Source organism: Ochotona princeps, chromosome 1, assembly GCF_030435755.1.
Source record: "Ochotona princeps isolate mOchPri1 chromosome 1, mOchPri1.hap1, whole genome shotgun sequence".
Classification (NCBI taxonomy): domain Eukaryota; kingdom Metazoa; phylum Chordata; class Mammalia; order Lagomorpha; family Ochotonidae; genus Ochotona; species Ochotona princeps.
The window spans coordinates 106,596,711-106,612,409 of record NC_080832.1 but is presented as its reverse complement, the minus strand read 5'-3'; the positions used below and the strand labels follow the sequence as shown (position 1 = coordinate 106,612,409).

Sequence of the window (15,699 nt, the reverse complement as noted above, 5' to 3'; positions counted from 1 at the left end):
AAAGGACTCTCGAGAGGTGGGGATTGGGGCCTGGTGCAGTAGCCTAATGACTAAAGTCCTCGCCTTGCATGCTCCGGGATCCCATATGGGCACCATTTCTAATCCCAGTAGCCATGCTTCCCATCCAGCTTCCTGCTTGTGGTCTGAGAAAGCAGTTGAGGATGGCCCAAAGCCTTGGGCCCCTGCACCCACGTGGGAGACCTAAAAGAGGCTCCAGGCTCCTGGCTTCAGATCAGCGCAGTTCCTTGGAAAGCAGCCGAGGACTGCCCAAAGACTTGGGATTCTGCACCCGCGTGGGAGACCCAGAAGAGGCTCTGGGCTCTTGGCTTCAGATCAGCACACCTCCAACCATTGCAGCCACTTACTTGGGGAGTGAATCAATGTATAGAAGATCTTTCTCTCTAGCTCTTCTCCTTTCTGTATATGTGACTTTCCAATGAAAATAAAATCATTTTTTTTTAAGAGGTGAGGGTTGAGTGATTTGACAGACAAGGCTCCTGAGGTTAGGGCAGTTTTTAGATGTGTGAAAGTCAGTGGTGGCTGTAAAACCACATGCTGTTTCACCAAAATCCACGGTGTTCCCCTCCGGGGGATGTGGCGCCGGGGCTTACCCGTGAGCCGCCTCACTGCCCTTGACCTTCTCAGGCATAACCTGTTTCTGGGGGGTGTTTCTGCTGCTGCTGCTTGAATAGCATTTCCTGTATGATGGGGGATCAGCTCTAACTCAGATACCCTGTCTCTAGACCCTCACATTTTCCATCTGTAAGACCGACATTGAGCTGCTGCTTTGGGCCAGGAGCCTCAGGCTTAGGTTCTTCAGAATGGGTGGTGGGAAGTGGGGTGGGAGGCTGTAGCGGATAAGCCTGGCCAGGCTGGGTGCCTGGGTCCCAGGAGGGACTAGCAAGGGGGCTCTCAGTGTCCTGGGGGCCTCCCTTATCATGATGGAGACCCGTTACAAGTGGGGTTGGGAGGTACTTACCTGCTTCTGCCCCACCAACTCCCAGCTGATGCTGGTTCCCCTTCACACTCTGACCTGGACGGCTAGATGGAGACACCCCAACAGGCTAAGGATGCAGTCCCTACCATGCTCTGCTCTCCTGGAAGCCAAGGGAGTGGGAATGTGGGGAAGGGGTGCATGGGGAGGCTCCAGTCTGGAGTTGCCCCTCGCCAGGCTTTAGGGGGATATTACACCCTACATAGGGTCCCCAGGAGCTGCCTCAACAAAGCTGAAGAGCAGCCAGCACTCCAGAATGCAAGTAGGCTGTGAGGTAGTGCTTGTATTGTGAGGGGCTTTGATTGGTACACTGGGTAGAACCTCTCTCACTTGCCCACCTGCCCGTCCATCCAGCCTCAGCCTCTTCCTTACCTTGTCCCCTCCAGGTCCCGCTTAGAGCGACATGATGGTGGAATCTGCCTCGGAGACAATCAGGTCGGCACCATCCGGTCAGAACGGTGTGGGCAGCCTCTCTGGGCAGGCCGATGGTGGTGGTGGCACAGGGGCTGGGACCGCGGGGACGGCTGGAGGCAGCACCGGCAGGGACGCAGCCCCTGGCGGTGCAGACAGCAATGGTGAGATGAGCCCAGCGGAACTGCTGCACTTCCAACAACAACAGGTAGGAGCAGATGCCTCTCCTGGCTGGCCTTGGGGCAGGAGGGGGCACACCAGGCTACATCCCACTTCCTCACAGCCGCACTCCCGTTTTAGTGGCCACTTTGAGCCTGGGAGCCTGGGGGGGTGGGTGCTGAGATGATATAACTTGGAACAGTCCCAGTGTGCCATAAGGATGGACAGATGCCTGGCCATCAGGCTAAAGCACCTGTGTGTCAGGTGGCCGACACCCCACTCTTGCTCTGTGCACTGACTGCCACTCTTGCTCTGTGCACTGACTGGAATGACTTGATGGGAGGAGGGGGTGCTGTGCACACAGGGGCACCTTTATTTGTGGTGTAAAACACTCCCCGCCCCCTAACCACCCCCTCTCAAATCCCCTCCATCCAAGCAGTGAGGAGATTACATGTCCAGGCACCAGGGGTCAGAACAACTGAGGCAAAGCATACAAAGAGGGGCCTCTGTTTTGGGGATTCAGTCTGGGAACCCCTGTCTGTGTGACCCCCTGCCCCATATCATCCCTGAAGGGAAGAGTTCAGGAGTTGAAGCCCAGCCTCTCCGAGGATTGAGAGGCATGGGGTGGGGAGTTGGTTGGGTGATGACACAACAGGGGCCCCAGGTCCTGGCTCCACCCCTGGGGGAGAACGGGGAATCATGCTTGGCAGGTTCAGGAGAACCAGCCCAGCCTGGCCTGGGATTCCCCTCCTCTCCTGTGAGGCTGCCTCTGAAATTGCTCCATCGTCGATGCCCTGGCCACGAGGGGCTCTGCTAGGAATGGAGAAGCAGGACCCTGCACACCACTCCCATCCCTATACCCACACCCCAGCCACAGGCATGCACAGATGCACATACCTGCTGTGTCCCCCACCCACTTGATTCTGTAACCAATGGAGGGCCCTGGCCTTGAACCTGGCTGTCATTCTGGAAGTGGGACTGCCAGCCAGTTGCAGAAAACCAGGGTTAAATCCCTGCCAGCAGGGTGACTTGGGTTGCATCTCCAGCCTCCCCAAGCTCCAGCCGCTTGAACTCCGGGGTAGTCAGGTTCAGGTGCGGCTTGGAAGTGACACCCTCTCCCTACGCCCTGACTTGTGCCTGTCGTTAGAATGGAGGACTTTAAAGTTTCTTCCTCTTGCCAACAGTGGAGGCTGGGTCAGAGAGGATCTTAAGGGTCCTTGGAGCTCACTGGCCTTTCCCAAGTCTTCCTTCACCACACTCCCTTGGGGAGGAGATCCCCCCAGAGCCAGTGCTTTCTGTTGGGAGACAGAAGGCCGAAGGACAAACTTTTTTTTTTCTTTATGTTTGACAATCTTTACATAGTTAATTAGGGCTAAAAGGTTCAAAGGGCTACGGAAAGTGGGTAAGACTATTATTTCTACATTGTTTTTTTCTGTGTCTGGGGTAAATGGGGAGATAAAGGGAGAAGCCCCATCCAGTCTCCCACCCATCCCAGGTCCCTGATGTAGGGCATTCTCCAAGGGTCTTGCTCAAGTGGTTTTGATAGTTCAACAGTTATGAATTGCTGCCAATCTTGTCATTCCAAGCACAGTGAAGTTGCTGCAGAATCCACTGATTGTTATAGTCCACCTTAGAGTCTCTGCCCAGTTTTTCACTGCCAACATATGGCTGGGGTAGTTGATTGATTTGTTCTGTCCTCTGTTGTAATGCCAGGTATCCTCTGCAGGTTTCAATACATTGCCATATCCTCCATGTGCACCTGGTTATGCTCTCCACTGCTCAGTCTGACCCTCTGAGGTGGCTCAACTCTGGCATTTGCACTTCATGGCAGACCATGGGTTCTGAATCCGGCAGTTCAATTGGAGAGATCCCAAAAGAAACTGTCTGAGGTGATCCCAAACCAGATTCTTGTGTGTACTTGCAGGTACAGGGCCCACTACAGTCCATTGCCCCAATCAGCTGGTGGTTGCAATTGCTGGATCGGTTCTGTTTCCAGCCCTGTCTTCCACTGGAACCAATGGGTGTTGCAGTCCAGCCTGATTCTGCCCAGCACACACTCGGCCCTCACAGAAACCAGTGGGAGCTGCAGCCTAGTCAGAGCAACCCACAATAACCCCCACCAGGCCTGCCCTCTGCCCTGGTTCCCATGCTTGCCAATATGTGCAGCGACTAGTCCAGTCTGTTCCACATCCCATTCAGCGCTCATGCAGGCGAAGGACAAACTTTCATCAAAGCAGTCAGCTCCACCAGGAGCTGAGAAGGCCAGCTCCTCCTCTCCCCGCCTGTGTATGGCGCTGCAGGAGCTAGGAAGAACTTGGAGTGGAACTGAGGAGGTTGGGATGGAGACCGGAGCTGGAAGGTTTCTTTTAGGCAAATGAGTTAAGGGAAAAGTGAGAGGGGTGCTGTTGGGGTGGGGAGGGACAGGGCTGCCTGTACCCTGCAGGCTTTCTGGGGCTGCCGTGCACACACCAGCCATGTCGCACCATCTGTAGTCTGCATTCCAGTTATTCCTGTTTGTTTTGGGGACTATCCCAAAGCCCTGGAAAATCCTATATCTGTTTCACAAATAAACTGGGGTGGGGAACTTGGAGGCAGGCAGAGGGCTGTTTTATCCATTTGGGCTCACGATGGGCATAGTGCCCGGGGCCAAGGAAAATATTTGAGACTTAGAAAAAAAAAAAAAAGATTTTGTTGGCTCCAAACCATGAAAAGATCCCTGCGAAATTAAAACGACGAGCTTTTCTCAGCTTTTCCAGGAGAAGGGAGCTGCCTGGGGGCCCTGCCCCCCCCACCCCACATCAGGAGGGGGCTGTTGAGTGACACCTCCTTTGGGTGTCCCAGCAGCCACAGGTCCTGTCTGTGGGGTGAGCAGTTGTGGGAAGGAAAGCCTGGCCCTTGGGGTTTCCTCGTCCTCCCTCAATCCCTGCCAGGAAGTCCTTAGAGGACAAGCAGATGCCTTCGTCTGGGGTCTTGGGTCTCCATGTGGCAGCACCCTTGTCCCTAGGAGGTCCCTGTCCCCTTTGTACCAATCATACAGGGGAGGCAGTGAGAGGGAGACCCCGATCTGTGCACCTGATGAAAAGGCTGCAGCTGCACCTCAGCTTCCCAGTTCCCAGATTAGGACTCAGCACATCTTCCTGTGGCTCCTACCCCAGCCACTGTGGGCCTGGAGCACAGTAGGCGCTAAATCAATGTCTGTGGGTGAGTAAGTGAGACCGCGTCATTTTCAGTCTCAGCAGACTGCAAAGCAATCACAAAGCAGCCCTGCCCACTGGCCCAGCTCTGTGACCGTGGCGTTCGGTGGGCGTGGGGCTGTGTGTTCACCTTGCTGTGTGCTGTGCTGGCCCTCCAGGTGCCTCTGCTTTGTGTGTCGGTCTCTATTTCTGTGCTCTGAGCAGAGCGGTGCTGGGCTTTGAGTGTGATGAGCTGGCTGAGGCGATATAGACGGCGAGTCACAAGTCAGGCCGGCCACTGCTCTCTAGGCTGAGACAAATAGTGCCGAAGAGGGTTCCACGTCACTGCAGAACAAGAACTGGCGCTGGTTTCCATGCAACCATCCAGCCGGGAGTTTGTTTAAACACAGGCTGAGGGGTGACCTGGACTGCCAGGCCCACTCCAACCAGGGTCCCTCCCTGACTGGCTGCCCTAGCTCAGTGTTCAAGGCCCCAGCGTCCAGCTTCCTTGTTGGTGAGTGTGGCAGAGCACATGCATCTTGGCTCTGTCTTGGGCCTTTCATCAAGGCTGTGGTCTGCCCTGTCCCCGCCCCCTCCCCAACCCCTCCGGGAATCTTCCCTGAGAAGGTAGCACAAGGGCCTGCAAAAGCCCATAGTGACCACTTGGCAGACACACATGGAACCTGCTTCAGGACCTGCTGGAGTTGGTGACTTCCAGACAGATACAGGTGTCAGTCCTGCTTCCATCCCCTCCATGGAGGCAGCGGCTGCATGCTCGTATGGTCACCATCCACCACCACAGTGGTGATCTTTGAAAACTGCCTCTGCAACTTAACCTTGCCTAGGTGTCACCTGTCTGAGAAGGTTCCCAGCATGGGGTGCTTCCCCCAGTCTCCCCACAAGCACCCTTTTGAGTTCTCTTGTGGAGGCCTATGAGGGCAGAGGGGAAGGATGAGTCTGGATTTGGGGAGGTGGAGTGCCTGGGGATGGAAGGGGGGGTGTCTGGTCTTAGGTCTAGTGGGTTCACTGGCCAGCCTGCCTGGGAGGAGGGGGTGGTGGGCAGAGCTGCTGGCGGCCACTCTGAAAAGCGTCAGGCGGGCGGGGCGGGGGGGCCTCCAGGGCACGCACTGCCATTGTCCATGGGTTGCAGGGGTGACAGGTCAGTGAGGGTCAGCGGAGGGTTGCCTAGCGTCAGGGAACTCCCACTGCAGTTGCTGTGGCAACAGGGCCAAATCCCACCCTGTTCACATCCTGTGAGGAGATTCAAAAGGGTTGGGGGGGCTCTGCACATTAATGGGCTCTTAGCTCCCCCTCCCCACCAACTCCCAAAGAGATGGTGGGGGGGGAGTGGTCAGGGAGGTGGGGGAGGGGAGCAGAAGAATGGAAGAAACTTTGCTTCCCCTTCCCTTCTCTGCCCAGCTCAGGGGGAGGGTCTGGTGGTGGTCGGTGGGCCCCGCCCCCACTCACACTTCTCTCCCACACCCTGCCCTTTCATCTCAGGGTCCAGTCTTTCTGGATTCTTCTCTTCCTTCTGGAGAAGCAGTCAGTCCCCAGCCCAAGAGATGCCAGGCGTGGGGGAAAATGGACTGACCTCTCTAGAGAGGAGATGCGGCTTCACACCAGCCCATGCCAGTTCACACCAGCTCTGTCCTCTCCTCCACCTGAATGGGAGTGGGATTATAGGAGACCAGGTCTGGGCCAGAGCTTCCCACAGCAACCCCCACCTTCCCCCCCCCCCCCATTTCTGGGTGGGAGATACTCCTAGGGAGGGAATCCCTGGATGTGGGGAGGGTCTCCATGGACCGTCCCCTCCCCTCCCTCACTCCCTTTCCCCCACAGAAGGCTTGTCCCTGCTCATCAGACATTTGGGGACCAAGTCCATGCAGAATTTCTCTTCTGAGGAAGTGAGTTTTTAGGCAGGTCGGGCCGCAGCCCCCAGGGCAGGGCTTGGCCTTAGAAGCCTGGGTGGGTGACCTGGTTTTTGTCCTTGGGGAGCTGACGCCTTGATTCAGAAAAGACCAGCAGGATTCTCCTGGAAAGGAACTTGATGCCCCCTCCATGTCCCCACCCTAGATCTGGGCCTACTGTTCTGCAGAAGTGGCTTGACTCCTCCATCCTGTCCCTTACCCCGGACCCGTCCCTTACCACAGGACTTGAGATTGCAGCTCAGGAGTAAAGGAAGTCCCCCCGAGGAGCCGCCCACCTCTGTCCCTGAACCCCCAGCCCCTGTGATTTCTGCTCCCCGACATTGTCGATGGCAGGTCCTCGTCTCCTGTGGCCAGTTCCTTGCAGAGTGCAGGCACTGGCAAGATACGTGGCAGGGAAGCACCCAGAACCCAGGACTGTACCCAGGATGTGTCTCCCACCCACATGGGCCCGCCTGTGTTCGTGCATTGCTGGTTTTCATTTTAATGGTTCTAATTTGAGAATGTGCCGATGTCGTTTTTACGAGGTTGGTGTAAAAAAAATTTACAGCCTTTTCCAAAAAACTTCTTTTTCCCCCCTGCAAGGAGAAAAAAAAAATGTGGAATCAGTTCGGGAGTTTTTATGGTCTCCTCTCCTCTCCCCTCTCCTTATCCCCCTTCCCTGTGTCATTTCGTGTTTATTTCTCTTTGCTGAGGACAAAGTCTGTCTGGTCAAGAACTTGTTTCTCCCCAGGTCAATTCCTCTGGTGGTCAGGGCTGGCTGACCTCTGACCTTGTCCTCCACTCTGTGGTCCCTGTAGAGTTACCATGTTGAAAGGTGGCTAAAGAGTTGGTTTCTGCTTAATTGAAATCAATGAGCACTTATTAGGCACCTACTATTTATTAGCAGTGAGTCAGGTGTCTACCCTTGGCAATTTTATCACTTCCTGTTCAGGAGTCTTCAATGATTCTTCCTCAAGTGTAAAGTGAAATTTTAAAAAAAGTTATTCCTATACGCTGTGGTTCTCACACCCGCTCTGAGCCTCTGTCCCTGGCCACTCTGCTGGTCTCTCCAGTTTATTCATATACCCATATATTCACCTATAATGCACCAGCTGTTTCCTTTACCTTGAAAATGCCTCTTGGAAAAGTCATCTCCTTTTGATGTTTAGCATCCCCCACAAGAGGCTTTTCCTGGCCACCTGGAAGGTGCAGGCAGCCCACTGGCTGGGCTGCCCGCCCTGCATGCTGTGTTACCCATCTGCCTGCTGCCTGTTTCAGCCGGTCAGCCTGAGGCCCCCACGAAGACTGCCTGGCCAGCAACCAGCACCTTGCGTGTGCCTCACACGCTACTGGTCAGTCATTGGAGATACAGGTGTTGGGCCCCGGGCGTGTGCCTCAGGTTTGGGATGGAGTCAAGTGGGCAAGTCCCCTCCAGCACTCTTACAGGCTCCACTGCAGCCAACACTGGTGAACATCAGTTATTAAGACAAGTTGGGGATGGGAGGGATGTGATATGTGGAGGAGGTTCATCCTCTGCCTGAGGTGCTAGTGTCCATCCTGGCTGCTCCTACTCAAGGCCTTTGGCCTCTGCACCCACATGGAGACCTGGAAGAAGCTCCTGGCTCCTGGCTCCTAGCCTCCGGTCAGCCCAGCTCCAGACTTAGTGCCTATGTGGGGAGTGATCCAGCAGATAGATGAAAGGTCTCTGTAACTTCAACTTCCAAGTAAAAATAAGTAAGTTTGAAAAAGAGGAAGAAATGGAAAGAGAGAGAGACAAGTTAAACCCAGCTCTTCCAGAACTCACCAGAGGCAACCAGAAGAGGCGTTATGTATAGGAGCTGCCTCACACCACCATCCCAGTAGTGGCACAGTCTGTGGTGCCTCCTCTGTGCTGGTAAGTATCCGTCGCCTCTCCACACAGGATGCAGGCTTTGCCTGTCACCACCGCTGTCTTGTCTCCCGGAGACCCCTGTCCTCATGTGTAACATAACTGGAACAGTAAAAGTACCAGTGTGTGTGTGTGTGAAGTCCTGCCTTTGGAACTGCTACACTATCATGACATGCTGTGGGATCATGGCCAGCCAGGTGGCGACCTTGAACAAGTCCCCTCTCACTCCTAGCTCACCCCCTAAGCTACACAGGGCACGAGGAGACACCTTTCAGGTGAAGGGACTGCTGAGGAACCCAGCATATGCCTTTTTTAGGAATATACCCCCATTACCAGTCCCTACCCCCAAATTCTCAAAACAGGAGGTAAGGAACCCTTTATTCTTAAGACTTGTTTTTTTCTTCTCTTTTCCTTCCTTCCTTCCTTCCTTCTTTCCTTCCTTCTTTCCTTCTTTCCTTTTCTGTCTTTTGAAAGGCAGAGTTATAGACAGAGGGGGAGAAGAAAACCCTTCCGTACAGTTCATACACTCATTGGCTGCAATGGCTGTAGCTGGGCCAGTCCTAAACCAGGAGCCAGGAGCTTCTTCCAGGTTTCCCACGCGGATGCAGGAGGCCAAATCAGGACTTGAGCCATCTTCTACTTTCCCAGGCACATTAGCAGGGAGCTGGATCAGAACTGGAACAGCTGGGGTGCCCATATGGGGTACCAGCATTGCAGATGTCAGCCTAACTTGCTACACCATCGCACCAGCCCCTTATTTTCCTTTTGATAGCAGCTCCCCATTGCTCTCAGCTACAGCTTCGTTCCCCTCCTTGCTGGTTGCCCTCGTCCGTCCGTCCGTTCGTCCGTTATAAGCCATTGGTGCCTAATTGTGGAGATCCTACTAATGACTTCAGAATGGAGAATGGGTGGGAATGCTTTCGGCTTCATTAGCGAGCCTGAGGGGGGGAGGAAGAGGGTGTAGAAGAGGCTTTGGTGAGCAAGGCCTTCCAGTGGCGCTGGGCACAGGAGCTGTCTGAGGAAGGCTTCATAAGGACAGTACTGAGTGTCCTTCCAGGTTCAAGCGGGAGTGGATATTGCAAGGGGGGCTTCCATGCACACTGTGTGAGCTAATGGTGTCGTGGCTTGCAGAGAAAGAATCAAAGGCTCACCAAAAGGGAAGTGACTTACTCAAGATCGCATTGTGTGTGTGATAGAGCTAAGGCCTTCCAGCTCTGCCTCCCTGGAGGAAGCAAGACCATAACCCTGGAGCTCAGGGCTGGATGTTTGATATCAGTCTGAGGGGAGAAATGAGATCAAAGAGGTTACGGGACTCCCGGTTTGCCACCTTGTCCTTGCTGGGCTGCCCTTGGTAACACGAGGCTCTTGGGGCAGGAAGTGGCAGGGGGCTGACAGCAGAGGTGTCCAGACTCTTTTTCCACTTGCTGGCCATGGGGCCGTGGGCTTCAGTGACCTTGCTTGTAAGGTGGACATGTGATAGCAGCTCTGCGTCTTTGTGTTGTGAAGCTTCGACAAATGCTTGAAGATATCAAGGTTCTATGCAAATACAAGCTCTTTAGAAAAAAAATTTTTGATGGTGATATGGTCCAACAGGCTAATCCTCCACCTGCAAACACCAGCCTCCATCTGGGTACCAGTTTGAGTCCTGGCTGCTCCACTTCCCATCCAGTTCTCTGCTGTGATCTGGAAAAGCAATAGGGGATGGGCCAGGATCTTGGGATCCCTGCACCCACAGGAGAGACCCAGAAAGAGCTCCAGGCTCCTGGTTTCAGATCGACTCAGCTCTGGCTGTTGCAGCCACTTGAGAAGTAAACCAGTAGACAGAAGATCTTTTTGTCTGTCCTCTCTGTACAGCTGCCTTTCCAATAAGATAAACTAAATCTTTTCTTAAAAAAAAAAAAAAACAACTTTTTTGAAAGGCAGTGCAACAGAGAATGGGAGAGACAAGCTGCCATCTCCCACAGGAGTGGCAGACGCCCAGGTACTTGTGCCATTCTCTACTGCTTTCCCAGGTACCTTAGCAGGGAGCGGGATCAGAAGTGGAGCAGTCAGGACTGATGTGGAAATGCTTGTGTCACAAGCACCTTAACTCCGTCACTACCCTGGCCCCAGGTGTCGGCTCTCAGATTCGGTGTGAGCCTGTGCCTGCTTCCCATTTTCCACCTAAAATAAATGGGTAGCATAGGTGCTTCAGAGAGTTCATGGAATAATGGAATGTGAAATCAGTTTATTTTTGTGCAGAGAATTTTGAAGTTCCTGCCGTCATTTCTGGAACATGGGTTCTCCGTGAACTTTTGTTTTGTTTTTTGAGATTCCTCATGTGTATGGGTTTCAGAATGTTTGGACCAAAACAAGTTGAACTCTGTTTTTCCAGCAACTTCCTGAAGTCCCTAGGTGTGGCAGTGTGCTATGTCGGCTGCTGGTGGCAGCTGGAGCCGGGTGGGGGCTGTGATTTCCATCTCTCTGGGGGAGGGTATTCCTGTGATTCCTTAGTCCCCTCTGCCTGCCCTGCAATGATGTTGTGACCCACGTAGGACTCCAGGAGGTTTCAGACTACTCTAGAGGAGGCCTCTGTCCAGCTAGGGGGACAGTGGGTACATGGAAGATGAGGGCAATAGAGAGTAGTGGAAGTTATAACATGCTGAGCAGCCAGAGACATGTCCAGGCTACTTGGGGAGGGGATTTAGATTCAGAATCTGCCCCAAATCCCCACCCTAGGCATATCCAGGGTGGTCTTTTGGGTGCAGCCAGGTCCCGTGTTGAGTCAGGGCTGGGTTGAAAGCAAACTATGCAGAATGCCTGCAGGCACAGGAGGGTGTAAGCAAGGTGATGGTGAAGGTGAGTGAACCCAGGAGCGTGAGTGTGCCCGTGTGTCTGGAACGCAGACTCCTGACACTAGAACCCCTCCGCCGTCACTCCATGCACAGTGCAGTGTTCTGCTCTGGGCCATGCCCTACTTGCACAGCGCCTCCCTCTTTGGGGGACCTGCAGCTGTCAGTAAGAGACAGGCAGGGGCTGTCATGACACCTGCATCTGTCATGACACCTGCAGCTAGTCAGTAAGAGACAGGCAGGGGCTCCCTCCTGACACCTCCTGGCCGCCTCCCTGCTGCTCCTGTCCCCACCCGCCACTAAATCCTTTCATCCAGGAGAAGGGCTGGGGGAGGAACGTGCCAGTGTGAAGTCCAGGTCTGCTGGGGGTGAGGGGGCGGTACGTCGCATGTTCCCAGAGATACCCCTTGTGTGTGCATAGACGCCAGCCTAAGGTAAATTAGACCTGGGCCCCAGGGGAGGCTGGCCATTCAGTCAGTGACTAGGGCTGTGGGCGTGCGTGTGTGTCTATATGCTTGGTACACAGCGGGCCCTTGCAAGTGTTTGCCGAGTGGCGGGTGCATTTGACCCAGCCAAATCCTGCAGTGAAAGATTTTCCCTCGAAGGTGCATGTGGTAGGATAGGGTAATGAAAGTGTGAGAAAGTATCAGTCGGAGTGTGGACAGGTTTGAGAGGGCGCCCTGAGCAGGCACCTTCCACCCCAGGAGTGCTAGAAAAAGGCCGGAGGTGGTGACGTGGAGAGGTGGAGAGCCGTTGAGAGAGGGAGATTAATGAGAAAGGGAGGGAGGGAACACTCCCTGAATGCCAACGAGGTGCCAAGCACAGGCCCTTTAATCCCCCGAGTAATTCGGAGATGGGTGGGGTCCCGGTTCTGCAGATAAGCCACGGAATGACTTGTCCAAGGTCATGGCTGGCCAATGGGCAGAGCTGGGATTCAGCTGCTGTCCTGGCTCCCAAGGGGTCTGTGTGGGGACAGGCAGGTTTTGTGTTCATGGATTGTGAATGCTGCTCCACTTCTGACCCTGTGTGAGGGAGTCCGTGGGTTTAGGGGGCTTAGCCTTTTATCCTGTGCCCCGCCAGCTCTCCAGTCCCACCTCCTTGACCCCCGGAGTCTCCATATTCTTCCTGCTTCTGGGACCTCTGTGGCTCAGAGTCCTGTCCAGGCCTCCCCCGCTCAGAGGCCCAGATCCCCTGCTCCCTGCTAGCAGGTCACACACACCCTGCAGGACATGATCTCATTTGCCACCCCACCTCTTCAGCTTACAGAGCCACACCAGGGCTCGCACCCCATTGCCCCTTAACCCCTAGACCATGGCCCTGTGTCTCGCCAAGCTGTGTCCTCTGACAGCCAAACCCCCAGAGCAGCCACCCAGAGGCTGACAGAGGCCCTTGGAATGAGGCTGATCCTGGGCCCTCCCGCTGCCTCTGATACCACCTTCCCCTCAAGCTGTATGATTGTAGAGCAAGTTGCAGCCTCCTGGACACTCATATCCCTACCTCACATCCCTGGAGGGGAAGATCCAGACAAATGTGATTTTGTCTGGAAAATGCCTGAAGCATAATAGATGCTCAGCTAACAGCACCTGCTGTTATGTTAGTTCCCTGAGCCCACCCTGGAGTCCTTGTGGTCCACTGGCCATTCCAATTGCAATACTGGCAGATCCTGAGTCCCAGGAGCGTGTCTCCACTGCTTCTGCTGCCTGAACCCTGACAGTTGGCCTGCCCCTCTCCCCCATTGGACCCTCCACTTAGCCTGCCTGCTAGCTCTGGCTGGCTGCGCCGGCCCTGATTGACTTAGCCCTTGTCTGGCAGGCTCTCCAGGTGGCCCGGCAGTTCCTGCTGCAGCAGGCCTCGGGCCTGGGCTCCCCGGGCAGCAACGACAGCAAGCAGTCCGCCTCTGCCATGCAGGTGAGGAGGGGGGTGGGGCTGCGTCTTGGAGGAGGAGGGTGGGCTTGGCACACGGGGCCTCCGGGACCCACTGGGAGAATTGCTCTTGCTAGCCACCAAGGCCAAAATGTGGGCAGCTTTCCAGAAGGAACAACCTTCAGGGGCAGGGCAAAAAAAAAAAACTCCCACTTTCTCTCTGGGCTCCCCTGATCAGCCAGGCAGGGCCTGCCTGGTCCCGGCCTCTGGCTACAGCTCTCCTGTCAACCCAAGCCACTTCTGTGGTTCTGTTTGTCCCTCTCTTTGCCCCTACCCCCTAGCCAGTCCTTCTCTGGGTCTCCCCATCCCCCTACCCAAAGCCCCCTTCACCCGCCCCCACTTCTTAGGCTGTCAGCATTTCCTGTCTCTGTAAGTCTCTCTTCTCTTCTCTCTCTGTCTCTTTTGTTTTTCTTTACACAATCTGCCCTTTTCCCCCTCTCCTGCCCCTTCCCCCAAGCTTGCTGGCCCATCTGGCTGGTGGGGGGAGGGGACACTCGGGAGGGGGAGGAAAGGGGGGGAGCCAGGCCTTCTGTTTACCTTTTGTGTCACAAAGAACTTGGGAAATTGCTGTCTGGGTCCAGGGTGGGTCACCACTGGGATAGTCTACTCCCCTCCCCCTACCCAAGCCCAGCAGGCTTGCCCTTCCTTTCCCTCCCGAAGAAGCAACTGCTGCACCGGCAATGGGCAGGGGGGCTTGGAATTGGGGAGAGGATTAACAGGCTTTGAAAGGAAGTTTATCTAAAGGGAGGAAGGGTGAGCCCGCTCCGGAGCTGATCTGCAGCCTAGCTGGCTGTGGTGGGGAGGGATGCTGGGTGCTGGAAGGAAGCCCCGGGCCCAAGCTTGCTCCTGGAGGACCTGATGCAGGATCAGCGTTTTGTAGACATGAGCATATGTTTATCAAGTTTGCCCAAGGTGCAGGACAAATGTGCAGCCCTAGCAGTAGCCCTGGGAGGAGTCCACCTTCAAAAGGGGTGGTGCTGGGCAGAGAGGGGGCGTGGCCTGAGGTGGAGGTTGGGAGGGCTAGAAAGTGAAGGGAGGAAGAGAAAGTTCCCACACCCCTGTGGTGTCCTACCCTGGGTCTGATTGAATTAGGGACCCCCACCTATGCTGCTCTTTGGGTCTTATGGGGCCCCTCTGGCCTCTGCTGAACCCTCCCCTTGCTCAGCCTGGTTTAGTACTTAAGGCAAAGGTGGAGAAGAAAGTCAGAAAGGATCTGCTGCTTCCCACCCCGACTCAGGTGGGCAGGAGGGAAGAGCTCAGTGGTAGCTGGAGGAACAGTGGCCAGGCACCAAGAGGGACCTGCCCAGCTGGACTGGAGTAGTGGGCTCCAACGTAGGAGACCCCCTTGGAAATGCGAGGAGTGAGAGAGGCAGACACCAAGGCCACTTTCTTGGGCCTCTCCAAGCCTCCTAACAACCCATTCCTTCAACTCACAGTCACTCACCAAGTTGGCCCTGAATCAGCAGCTGCTGTTTATTAAGGAGCACTTAGCCATGAAGCCTGCCTCAGGCACTTCACCAGGGTCCTGCCTTTCACATGTTGCGTATGCAAAACATGGGGCCCAGAGAGACTAAGTGGCCTGCCCACAGTCACACAGCGGGCATAGCCTGCATGCAAACCCCAATAACTGGGTCCACAACTTCCCTGCCCCGTGAGACCTCCCTGGGCTTGGTGCTCTGTGAGCACCATCACCAGTGTCTGGGCACAGAAGCCTGGTGGCCCATCCCTCTCATTCTGTTCCTACCCCCCAGTCCTTCCTTTGCCTCCCAGCCCCACTGCTGAGGTCACAGACCCCAGAAGGAACAGGATAACCAGGGCTGGGCTCTACTCCTTGGGGAAAAGGTGAAACTTAAGCAACATGGGTGATGAGATCAGTAGCAGCCATGTCCACCCAAGAGGCCCTTAGGACACTGGTCCCCAGAAGGCCTGCCTGCCCACTCCCGTCTGAGCCACAGCCAACACCTCCCAAAATGTCCTTAGGTCTCTGGCTGCAGCCTAGCAAGACTGCCTGCCCATGGCTAAGCCTGGGGTTCTGACAAGGAGGGAGTGTCACAGAAGGCAGCACAGGTAGTCGGGAGGTGAGCCTGGGTTGGGAAATGGCTGGAGTCAGAGCCTCTGGCTCTGTCTGCCTCCTGTTGGACATTTCTGGACGTTGCTCTTGATGTCCCACTGCTAGGTTTGTTGTTGTGCCTCCAGCCCAGAATTAACTGGAGGGTTTCCTTCCTGTCTTGCAGGGGAGTTGAACCCCAGCTGAGCTCTGACCATGTTGCTCCCCACTCCCTCAGGAACCCGAGACTCCATACTTGGGTGGCTGAGTTTGGGTCCTTGACTCCAGCACTACATCACATCTATTCCCAGCCCTTAGCCCTCAAGAAGCATCCTGTATGCTGGGCAAGATTCTGCACCTGCTGGT

General features: G+C 55.1%; 1 protein-coding gene across 6 annotated transcripts in view; it reads left to right on the top strand.

The window, feature by feature from the left end:
* FOXP4 (forkhead box P4) overlaps positions 1–15,699 on the top strand; it is a 50,070-nt gene that overhangs the window by 19,485 nt on the left and 14,886 nt on the right. For 3 of the 6 annotated variants that reach the window (XM_058663343.1, XM_058663336.1, XM_058663329.1), the window contains 2 exons: positions 1,381–1,613; positions 13,176–13,271. In XM_058663343.1, coding sequence (XP_058519326.1) covers positions 1,398–1,613; positions 13,176–13,271 — 312 coding nt within the window. In that variant the 5' untranslated portion in view covers positions 1,381–1,397. Of the gene's footprint in view, positions 1–1,380; positions 1,614–5,921; positions 6,429–6,576; positions 6,642–13,175; positions 13,272–15,699 lie in introns of those variants that run through there. The other 3 variants (XM_058663351.1, XM_058663319.1, XM_058663309.1) reach the window with 3 other exon arrangements.